A 12,794-nucleotide genomic window follows, 5' to 3' on the forward strand; every position below is an offset into this window, starting at 1 on the left:
GGACCAGAGCCATAAGCTCTGGTTAAGATGGTGGCCAGCCTGGGACACAGGTGGTTGCTGATCCTGAATCCGCAAAAATCAAGCCTTTCACTTTCAGTGCAGACTTGCTCACCTTCTATTAAGTACCTTACATTTTAGGTTTGTTTTTAGTGTCAATAGAGTGGTGTACATCGTGCAATAATAGAAAAGTAAATACTTAATCAAAGCAGATGCTGTACATTCTGATGAAAGCCTCCAGGGAGGAGGTGTAGGACTCATGTGAATAACCCTCATTAAAACATAGATCAGATCGCATTTAAAGGGCTCTGCTCAAGGCAGACAGAAAATCTACCCAACTGAACGATGTGTTGGTGAACCTAACTCATTGTCTTAGATTATCCTCTTAAACCAGGTATTAATTCACAAATTAGGAATAAGAACTCAAATTTTCCCAGACTCTTGTGTAGCAATGATCCCAATCCTCATTTAAAAAGTAAGGTAGCAATGACACTTGCAGTAACATCCAAGCTAGGATCTGTCTAATAAAGTGAATTTTTATACAAATGTTGGCATATGATCAAGAATGATCAAATAAACAAAAGGCTGCACTGCACATATGAATGTAACAAATGGTCTTATGTGCACATCTGATTATGTCCTTTAAATTGATTATGAGGTATTTATACACCTATCTATATACATATACGTTACCATCATTTTGATTGTGATCAAGTGCATACTTTGAACACCTTTCATAAAAGGGCCCCCTTTGCTGCAGTACCAAATGGAAATAAGGCAAAATAAGGCTGGTATCAGATTGACAGATATTAAGGAGGTAAGTGAGTGTAATATAAGTCATCGTAGGATTAGAGCCAATGTGAGCGTATCGTGCACTAGAATAATGCGTGAGTGCAGTACTGAGTTAGTTCATGTGAAAATATTTTAGACATGTAAGTCAGACTAGTAAAATTGTTTGCAATTTTCTGCTACATATCTTGAGTGTTTGGATTGAGAGGGTGACACAATGATTAACTATAAAATATGACATTTTAATTTTGAAGGGAGTTAGCATGTGCTCCTGGCTGAGTGGGCTGCAGTGGAGGCTGTGGGAAGCTGGAAGGTGACAGCAGGCCAAAGACATGTCTTAGATAAAGGCCGTGTTTTCAGCATGAACAACCAGGGGATCTACCAAACAGAAATGATACTTAAAGTCAAATTATGCCGCCTAATGAATAAATAAGGGTAGCATGACACATAAGGCAGTGTCCTGCCTATAGTGACAAACCAGGAATGTGAAAAACATATAGGAGTCAACAATGAATGTGCAAGAACTGTCTGAGGTAAAAAGACACAGGATGAAGATTTTGAGAGGGATGCTGAAAAGCACGATATCTGAAGTCTCAGGTGTCCATAGATAGACTCCAACAACTGGTTAGTATGAGTGACAGTAGATTCGGGAATGTGTGTGGAGAAACAGACAGGGAGAGACAGAGAAAGAGAACACGAACGTGGGAAATAACCAAATGTTGTCTAAACTGTTAATAATGTTCCATATATTCTATCTGCTGCTGATTTGGCTTCAACTCTGCCTGAGACCTCACAGTAAATATATTTTCTTTATGTTTATTTATTTATTACTTAGACCCACATATTATACACTTTTCTTTAATAATCATTGCATAATAGTAAAAATAGGCTCAGCAATTTCCTGATTTCATTTTGTACAGTCATTTGATCAAAAGTTTGATCAAATTTTCACTCCTCATGCAATAGCAGTTTTCTGTTTTACAAGAATAGCCTCACCCCTCCAACACCCTTTTCTCCTTTGAGAGGGATTTCACATTTTGTTTGAAAGGCAGAAGGCAGGAAAACCTTTCTTGCTCAACCCTCTCGGCTCCCTTCCAGTCCTTCCTCCATCCCAAGTCTCACACATCTAACCCTTGCTGCTGCTGGTCACCTAGGCAACGCAGCAGCTTGCAGGATGGCGCAGGTCACAGGATCCTAGGAGGAGGAGGGTTTCAAGGCTTAAGACTTGTTCGAAGGAACAAGTCTTATTTTAAAAATGTTTCCGTCCTTTCTTCTATACCCAGGCTTCTGATCTCCCCATCTAGGCCCTGCTCTTCTCCTGCTAGTTCCAAGTCTAAGAGGCCTCCTTGTCTATGGCGGCTTCTGCCATTCCCTCCATCCTCTATTACTGAAATGGCTCTGCCTGCTATTGTCATCTCCAGGCTCAAAGCCCTTCAATGCTTCTCCACTGCTCTCTGCAGAGGCAGGGCACCCATGGAGCAGGGCAGACCATGCCCTTTCCATTGACTCTTCCCTGAGATACCATAAGCTTCAGCCGCACTGAACACACTCTGCATTCTTCTCTCCTATCCCTTGGTTTCCCTAACCTAAATTGCCCTTACTGCCATTTCTCTGACTGGAAAGCTTCATTCTGTTTTCCAATAAACTACTTAAACACTACTCTCCTGTGAAAACTTACTTGACAACTCCAGGCAAAGTTAGCGGCTTTTTCCTCTAGGCTCTCATTGCATTTTCTATCTAATGCTTAGCTGGCTGCATCCTAATTATCTGTGTATCTGTCTCTTTAAAAGGACACTGCATTTATTGAAGGTGGGGATGCTTTCCAATCCATTTGAGTTTCTTCTATAGTGTCTGGCTCTGAGCTCCAGAAACACTTTTGAATGGATGAGTAACTGAATGAATGACTTCATAACCAAATACTGCGGAGTGGAAAAGAAGAATAAAATCTAAGGAAATGTCATACTTTCCAATGAAAGGAGATTACTGTTGATGATTAAGAGGGCCGTTCACAGAGGAAGAAACACAGGGACAGGGAAGACAGTGAAAAGAAGATAGAAGTTACTAGTTAATATCAATGTAATGAAGATTTATAGCAGCAAGGACCAATATAAACTTTTTTCTCTCCAAAAATCACAAAGGAATGGCTTTGCAGAAAAGGGAAGGAAAGAAATCCATGGAGACTTTGAAGCCAAAATGGCAGTTGCTAAATCCCAATTAATCTCTGAACCACCTCTCTCCCCTGAAGATTTCTCATCTGAGTGCTTCTCTCTAGCCTAGCCTCCACAGATGCTCAATACCTTTGGCTGCAATTTCCCTAAAAAGTATCCAAAGAGTCTCTGGCTTCCAGGGTATATCTATTCTCTTCCATTTACCCAATCCATTTTATACACACACAAAAAAGTCCCATGTTTCAGCCAGGTGCAGTGGCTCATGCCTGTAATCCCAACACTTTGGAAGGCTGAGACCAGCAGATCATGAGGTCAGGAGTTCAAGACCAGCCTGGCCAACATGGTGAAACACCATATTTACTAAAAATATGAAAATTAGCTGGGCATGGTGGCATGCGTCTGTAATCCCAGCTACTTGGGAGGCTGAGACAGGATAGTGGCTTAAACCCAGGAGGCAGAGGTTGCAGTGAGCCAACTACTACACTCCATCCTGAGCAACAAAGCAAGATTCCATCTCAAAAAGCAAACAAAAAACAAACAAACAAACAAAGCCCAGGTTTCATTATGTGTAGTACCTACTAAAACCCTCCAATAAGATTTACTATCTACTAAATGAAATCTGTGTACCTTATTCTTGCATTCTGGGCTTTATCATCTGGCTGATCAGCCCCAAGTTTTGTAAATCAACTTACTCTCCCACCTCTGTGCTGTTTTTAATTCCTCTCTTTCCCTCCCCAAATGCCCTTACTTCCTGGGCTCATCTTATGTCCACCTGCTATTCATGAGTTAAGGTTCAGCTCAAATGACACTTTTCCCATAGCATTTTCCCTGATTCCTTTATCTGGAGGCATTTTACTCTGCCTTGGATGCCCAGAGCATTTTATCTACACCTTCTGGCAAATATCACTTGGAACCCTTGTGTTCTAGTTGTCCCATAAGTCTACCTGACAGTCTACCAGTTTCCTGAAGATAGGGTTTATATCTGATTCAGCTTTGCACAACCCCAACTGTTTTGCATACATATACAAGATAAACAGTAAGGTAGAACAAATGAAATTATGTTTTAAATAGCTTTTTTATGGCACCAAACTGTCATTTTCAATTCAGAATCAAGGCAGGTAATGGAAATAAATGGACAAAATTAAATAGGCCCACATTTTCTTTCATGAAACCCCTAGAGATACTGATCTAGACTATTACTGTGATTATCAATCTAGTTCACGAAACTGTAATTAGCAAGATAACTAACTTCAAAAGTATAAGAATCAGCGATAGCTAAATATAGGTGAGCTTCCACCTAACAGAGTTAGCTATACTCTTGGCATGGTGCTTTATTTTTAGCAGACTGTATTAAAAAACATAATACGAATGACACTAGCATTGCTGCAAGAAAAATGAAGAAATTTCACAGGATTATCATGGGACACAGAATGGAATAAAATACACAGTTTCTAACAGCCATAATAAATACAGAAAATAGCAAAGGGACAATTTAATGATTTTTAAAACTCATCAGAAGGAACAAAATCTATGAATTCCCCTAGTCAAACAGTATGAATGCTTAGTAAATCTCTCTCATGCTTGTGTGATTCTAAAAATTATTGATTTTTTTTAAAGTTTCTATTACAGAGTGGATATAATATTGGGTACCCTTTTTGATATTTTAGATTATATATGGTATTGCTTTAATTTTTAGATTCCATTAACTTTCTTAGAACATCTATTTAAAAAATACCTTTAGGGCTTGCCAATTACTAATAAAAACTGTAACCTTTATATTTTCTCAGTTTTGTTTTAGATCTTCCCATGTAACTTTTCTTTGAGCTCCCCTGCTCTAGTTTTTAAATTTGTAAAAGAAAGTTCAACCATTTTCTTAAGTATTTTAATAATTTAAGGTGAATCTTAACAAATACCAGGAGGCAAAATATGCCCAATCTAAGCTATTAGCTATGAGAAACTTTCACTGAAGCTTTTGGTGGAAAGGAATTATAGATACTATAAGATTTCCATTCCAGAAAGAAATAGAGTTAAAATAAGGTTGCTGAATAAGGCTGCTGTGTTCTCCCAGAAAAACAATAACGAGGAACATTTACGATATGTCATTTTATCAATACCTGTGGCTGTAATCTTCGAGGCCCAATTCCAGAGCAGAATGTGGCGCTGGAGAAGGGGGTACTTCACTCTCGGCCCATCCGTCGTTGGGCAGCAATAGGTCTATAAACAAAGAACAAATGAAGCTGTATAAAGTGGAAGCAGAACCATTCAATGCCTGGTTTGGTTTCAGTCTCTCCCTCAGACACAGTTTTAACCAACACATAAACCAGCCCTGAAATAAATAAGTCCTCACACAGAACTGAAGGATCCCTTATGAGAATGAATACCGCTTGTATGAGGAAATCTAAGCCCGCTAGTATGTCTTTACACTAGTGACCTGCTGGCAACCCCTAGCAAGCCCACTCCATGCATCCTGACTACCTTTTCCCACCAACAAAAGGCTGACACAGACTCATGACCTGTGATTTGTGGAAGATGAACAAAGTCATCTCTTTTATGCCTTATCATTTTTATAAACAAGACTGTATAGTGAACACTTTGGATTATATGGTGATTAAAGCATTTGCTTCAGTAGCAACAACTTCTTTTAAAAAATCATGAGATATAGTACATCTACTCATCTTTAGATATAGTGGAGGTAAACACACACACACATGCACGCACGTGCACGCACACTCTTTTTTTCTCCATCTGTGCCATAATGGAGACACCTGAGTTTAAGGCCTTAAACCAAAAAGACAGGGATCTAAATCCTGGTTTTCCCACCTACTAAAATTATATACTTCTCCAGTCTGTTCTGTACTGGAAAAACAGACATATACCCCAATATCACCACAACCAATAACAAGTAAGGTCGTTGAGATCTTATTGTATAGCAGACACTGTACTAAGCCTTGTACATTATTTCATCGAATACTCATAATTACTAACCATATTCACTAGTGTTGTGGGAAGCATTATAGAACATCCTGGCTAAGCATATGGTTTTTGGAGCAAGGCTGTCATATTTCCAACCCTATCACTATGTGAACTTGGCAAATTACTCAACTTCTCCAAGCCTCAGTTTTCAAATCTAAACAGTGGCAACAAGAATACCTTTACTGGAGGAATGTGAGAATTAAATTATACTTAAACAGTGATTTATAAACACAAACTATTAAGTAAACATAAAATTATTATTCCATAGGTTGTAAATTCTACTGTATATGTATGAATACCTTTACTGGAGGAATATGAGAATTAAATTATACTTAAGCAGTGATTTGTAAATGCAAACTGTTAAGTAAACATAAAATTATTATTCCATAGATTGTAAATTCTACTGTATATGTATTACAGTGACATCTTTGATAAGACATGTACCTGATTTGTCCCTGAGTGACAGAATAAGAGACCAACCTCTCTATCCTTGAGAACTGCTGTTGGTGACCAAACCTGCTTTGCCTTGTCCACATGGCTGATGTGATGGTTAATTTTATATGTCAACCTCGCTGGGCCACAGGGTACTTAGATATTACTCTGGGAGTTTCTGTGAGGGTGTTTTTAAATAAGATTCACATTTAAATCGGTAGACTGCCTCTCTAACGTGGTGGGCCTTGTCTAATCACTTAAAGGCATAAATAGAACAAAAAGACTGCCTCTCTCCTGAATAACAGTGGATTCCTCCTGCCTGAGTGACTTTGACATGGGACATTGGCTTTTTCCTATCTTCAGACTCAAAGGAAAACAGCAGCTCCTCCTGAGTCTCAAGCCTGTTTGCCTTCAGACTGAAACCACACCATCAGCTTTTCTGCTTCTCAGGCCTTCAGACTCAAACTGTACCATCAACTCTTCTGCAACCCCAGCTTGCTGACTCACCTTGCAGATCGTGGGATATGCCTGTCTCCATGATCATGCAAACCAGTTCCAATCTGCTCGCTCTCTCTCTCTCTCTCTCTCTCTCTCTCTCTCTCTCTCTCTCTCTCTCACACAGACACACACACACACACACAGACACACACACACACACACACACACACACACACACACACACACACACACACTGTTTCTAGGAGAACCCTGATAAATACACTGGACAAGAAATTGGTCCAAGCTCTGCCCTGGGCACTCGACTGATGTGGAGGTAGTTATTAGCAGTGTTGACACGCCCCTGGGAATGAACCATGAAGCAGATCTGCTAAGGAGGTGACCAGGGGAAAGGAGCACAAAGGCAGCCGCACTGTGCCCCTGCACCACCTCCACCCCTAGGGGATACTTGATTTGGTAGTGGTGGCAGCAGTCAGGCATTCAAGACTTGCTAAGAGAAACAGAGCAGAAGGACTTTCACATAAATTGGGGACAATGGACACACTGGGACGACTTCCTTTCTGCTGACTCTCATCTTCTGTCCTCAGCCTCTCAGTCCATCTTCCACAGTGGTGGTGAATGTATTTGTGATCAGGTAACATGTGGCCCAAAATCACTTCAGATGCACACATTGCTTATGGAGTAAATATCTATGATCCTGGTAAACAACTTTATCTCCCATTACACATTAGCTTACCATTCCCTGACCACACCCTGGGTGTTCCTGCCTTAGTATCTTCGCTCATATAACTGCAAAACCTACTCTACCTGTCAAAGTCCCAACCTGCTCCCAAGGTCCAGCTCAGATATCACCTTCACTATGAAGCCTCCACTGTTGCCAAGGATCTGTCACTTTTATAACAGCGGCAGAGAAGACCAGTGTCTCTTTGTGCCCTTCCTCTCTTCCTGGGCATACAGCTGGACATCAGTGCTCTGATCTCTTTGTTCCTAGGCTAGTTCTTGAAATGGAATGGGAGCTGCTATGACAAATATCATTCCCAGTCTCTATGGTTATGAGAGGGTGCACCTTCCTCACTCTCTTCCTTTCCCCAACTACATCACCTGAAAGGCAGGTGACGAGGTGCCCAGCCACCAGTGGAAGGGGCCTAGGTCCATAATCACTGCACAGAGCACAGCTGCCAAACCTTGCCGGGCAGTGATAGGACCAACAAATAGACTTTCACGGTCTTTATCTATCCACTGACATTTTAGGTTTATCTGTTACTTAATATTATGTAAAGCAACTTTTCGATACCATTTATCAAATGCCACTTATGCAATTAACTATGTATTTATTGCTCTACAGTTCTGATAGAAACTATGCATATATTTATTATTTATAGATCGAGCTATTATCTATTTATCTATGTCTATTTCTTTTACTAGACTGTAGATAACTTCCTCCTTGTGTTCCTCTTTCTCCTTTTCCATGTCTTCTACAGCCTATTCTCTGGTTACTTCAAGTCTGAGTACAATCATTAACTTTAATTTTTATGACACTCATGTGAACCACTTACTTGTTTTATTTGTAAGTCGTTATAGGTGTAGAGGAAAGTATCTTATTTGTTGAGGTAGGTATCTTATTTGTTGACTCTATCCTTGTTACATTTTTTATACATATTCATATGCTGTAAGGAATTTTCATTTCCCTTGGGACCCAAACACCTTTGTTAAGCCCTCATCTCAGTGTAAAAGTCTGGAATTCTTTTCTCCTATAATATTATTGCTGGATTTCATTAAGTGTACGAGGTACAATCTTCTTGATGGTCATTTCATATCTATCTATGCCTGTGAATTTTGACAGGGCACCCTCTAGTCATTACTTCATTGATGGCCAAATTACTCTTCTTTTTAATTATCATCTTTTGTTGTTATTTGTTTTGTGGGCTCTATCCTACCAAGGCCACATCAGAAAAGAATGGGTAAAAGAGATCGTGACTTTAGACAAGAGGTCACCAAGTTATGGCCCTGGTCCAAAACCAGCTTGCCACCTGCCTTTGCAAATAAAGTTTTACTGAACAGCCATGCCAATTTCTTTATATATTGCCTATGAGTGCTTCTGCTCTACAGTGGCAGGGTTGAGTGGTGACAGAGACCTACAGTCCAAAACATGAAATATTTACTATCTTGCACCTTAAGGACAAGATTTTTTGACCCCTGTTTCAGACTATTCTTAAGGACAATAATAGCACTGCATTCATCTTTGCACTCTTGATAGTGTATTCTGCACACTGGAGGTATCCAATAAACATTAGCCAAATTGGAATGTATAATTCAATCTTGGATCGCCATTGCAGAGGTAGCACTTTAAGTGCTATAAAGAGATAGATACATACTGGTTCCCAGGGGGATACACATTAGAAATAATTCTCCTATGATGTGTCTCAGAGGACCCCAGGGAATATGGATCCACTGAGACAGGTCACAGAATCACAGTATTCGATTTGAGATGGAGATGAAAGGTCTCATTTAGTGGGTGATGCTGGGCAGACTAGGGGGGCAGTGGGTGCCTAAGACAGGAGTGCACTTGAGCTGAAAGGAAGAAGCAGGAAAAGAGCTTTTGGGGAAACAAGTGCAGTGAAATGAGAGGAATACTAACCAGAGGCAAACTGCACAAGGCGATTCCTTGGCCCAGGGTAAGGTCTGCCAGCAAGATTCCTCAGAAAATACAGTGTTGGTGCATTTCATTACCATTCAAATGCTTAACAGGATTTTATAGCAAACCCTTGGGACACAACTTCTGTCCCTATTGCCATCTTGAAGCACCACACTTATTTCACTACAGGTATTGCTAGCAATTCTTCAATACAAATGTGAATTTTCTGGTGGTACAATTTCTATAAACATTAGTTCTAAAAATGTCTTTTTCTCTGTATAACAGCTTGACAGGAATAAAAAAAATGAAATAACCAAGAACTGTGGGTGGTATGTACTATTATTACAAAAATAAATGGAACACAGAATATCAACATTGGATTTTTAAATATACAAAGGAAAGGAAAAAGAAAAAAAAAAGGTCAGTGTTTGGGCTGTAACGATTCCTCTCCTCACTAAACATTACATTTTGTCAAGTTAATCTTGCTTTTCTAAAGAAGGTCCTCGAAAAAAGTGGTAATGGCAGTGGAAGGTCCTTGTAAAACTGGCACTCAGGTTTTATAAGCCTTAGTGGCCTGTTACCACCTGACATGGTTCTGAAACTCAGGAACTCCCAATAGTTCCTCAAATATAAAATGTCATTAATATTACAAAGAGGTGATGGTCATGATAGTCTTTTATAGCATCATGTTTATAAATTCTGTGGTAATTTTTTGGTCTCTAAATCAACAGGTTTACATAAAAAGTAAGAAAATTTCATTTACTGGCCTCTAACAATGAAAATGTAATGAGTCTGTGTTTTGATACGCCTAAATCGTATAATGTGGTACTGAACCCACAGAGAAAATATAAGAATGGATTTTCTCCACTTTTGAAAAAAAAAATGTTTAATGGAGTAGCTTCTTAAAGTAAATAATTTGTTATGTTAACTTGGAAAATTGAGGTGGGGAAGAAAGAGAAACAGGAACCTTGTAGATAGTTAAATTTACATGTTTTTTTCCCCACTGATCTAAAAATTGTTCTACCTAAATCTATGTCCTGGAAAGAAAAGAGCAGACAAAATCTCCCTGTGGTTGTCAGGGGCCACGTGTGCCCAAAGGACTATTTGTACAGAACATACACTGAGCCTGAACATTCTACTGATGTTCCAAGGCAAATTATTATCGTATTGTATTTTTAGCATGTGCTTGGAATGGACTGTATTCTTTGATATTTTTTCTGGGTGTATCCTTACACTTTAACTACTTCTATGTTTTCATTAGTTTAGCCTTTGCTATTCTTTGCAGAGATATTATTCCATTTACTTAAGTATCTCAATGTCTTCTGAAACTACATTGTGTATCACCTCAACAATGAAAAAGTTGTATGTCACTTAGTGAGGATAAGTGGATACGCTCTGAGAAAAATATCCTTAGGCAATTTTGTCCTTATACCAACATCATAGTGTACTTACTCAAACCTAGAAGGATTAGCCCACTAACCCCGTAAGCTCTATGGTATAGCCTATTGCTCCTAAGCTACAATCCCGTACAGCATTTACTGAATACTAAAGGTAATTATAACACAATAGTATTTGTGTATCTAAACAGAAAAGCTATAGTGAACATACAGTATAAAAGATAAAAAATGTTACAGCTGCATAGGACATGTAACATGAATGGAGCTTGCGGGACTGGAAGTTGCTCTGGGTGAGTCAGTTAAGTGAGGATAAGTAAATTTGAAGGCTTAGGACGCCACCGCACACAACTGTGAACATTACAAACACAATGTACTTAGCCTATACTAAGTAACTTTATTACTTTATAAATTTTATTTAACTTTTTGAATCTTTTGTAATAACAGCTTAAATCGTAAACACATTGTACAGCTATAGAAAAATATTTTTCTTTATATCTTTATTCTATAAGCTTTTCCTATTATACTTTTTTTTTTAAACTTTTAAACTTTTTTGGTAAAAACTGAGACACAAACACACATTTGCCTAGGCCTAGATAGGGTCAGGATCATCAATATCGCTGTCTTGCACCTCTACATCTCGTCCCACTGAAAGGTGTTTGGGGGCACTCACAGCTGTCATCTCCTATGATAACAATGACTTCTTCTGGATATCTCCTGAAGGAACTGCCTAAGGCTGTTTACAGCTACCTTTTTTTTTTCATAAGTGTACTCTAAAATGATAATAAAAAGTATAGTATAGCATTAGAAATTTTTCAGCTCCATTATAATCTTATGGGACCACCATGATATATGTGGTCTGTTGTTGACCTGTCATTATGTGGCACATAACTGTATTTTACAGATATTAACAATGAAACTAAAGGTGCTTACTGTTCATTTGGGTGTCATTGGTGTAATTAGAAATTAAACTCTACACTTAGATAGGCACTGGGTCACATGTTGCTAGATAATTAAATGCCAATCAAGTTATATAAAGGCTAGATGTTTTAACACAAATCTCCACATTCATGATCTCAAGGTAGAAAGAAGCCTGTTTTATTTTGTAGAAAATTTGCTCTTCCTTTCCCAGGCTCTTTTCCTACTGCAATTTAAGATTTCAAAAGGCAATCTTGTCCTGTCAAAAAAAATTTTAATTTCTTTCAGATGAAAAAAGACATACTGAGTATTTTTGTATCTGTATACTAAGTAATGTCAGCTTTTTTTTTTTTTTCCCCTGCGTAGCTGGGATTACAGGGATGTACCCTCAAATCTGGCAAATTTTTTGTATTCCTTTTTAGTAGAGATGGGGTTTTGCTGTACTGGTTAGCTTGGTCTTTAACTCCCAACCTTAGGTGATCTGCCCACTTTGGCCTCCCAAGTACTGGGATTACAGGTGTGAGCCACCGCACCCAGCCTAAAGTCAGCTTCTAATGGGCATTCTCAGTAGGTGAAATGATTCCAGTGTTTCAAGAGACCAATGTAAGTCAGACCCATGCTGTGGTATGGGAGACAAACTGAAGTCAGGAAGACAAGAATTGAATCCAGACTCTGCATGTATCAGATATGCATTCTTGGGTAAATTATTTATTCCCTCTGACTTTCTAGTTCTTCATCTGTAAAATGAAGATAATATTACCCACTTTTGAGTCTGCATGCAAATTGCTCAACACAGTATCCAACAGACAGTAAACATTTAATAAATGGTAGCAGCTGTTGCTACTACTCTTGCTAAAATGGAGGAATTCCGAGGAAATGACAACATCCCATTCTAATGAGACAATTTAATTCTAGAGCCACCTCAGATTTACAAGTATGTTATGATGGAGTAATTTCACAGCTTGGAACTTGTTCCCACACAGTTAAATTATGATAACATCTTCAGTGTTCAAAATATAAGAAATTGATTAC

At 38.8% G+C, this 12,794-nt stretch overlaps 1 protein-coding gene across 5 annotated transcripts in view; it reads right to left on the reverse strand.

Annotated features, from left to right (window-relative positions):
- Nucleotides 1-12,794, reverse strand: part of PARD3B (par-3 family cell polarity regulator beta) — a 1,103,682-nt gene that overhangs the window by 450,981 nt on the left and 639,907 nt on the right. For all 5 annotated transcript variants that reach the window (XM_074399193.1, XM_003925625.4, XM_074399194.1 and 2 more), the window contains exon 14: nt 5,069-5,168. In XM_074399193.1, coding sequence (XP_074255294.1) covers nt 5,069-5,168 — 100 coding nt within the window. The remainder of the gene's footprint in view (nt 1-5,068; nt 5,169-12,794) is intronic.

This window comes from Saimiri boliviensis, chromosome 5, assembly GCF_048565385.1.
Source record: "Saimiri boliviensis isolate mSaiBol1 chromosome 5, mSaiBol1.pri, whole genome shotgun sequence".
NCBI classification, from domain to species: Eukaryota; Metazoa; Chordata; class Mammalia; order Primates; family Cebidae; genus Saimiri; species Saimiri boliviensis.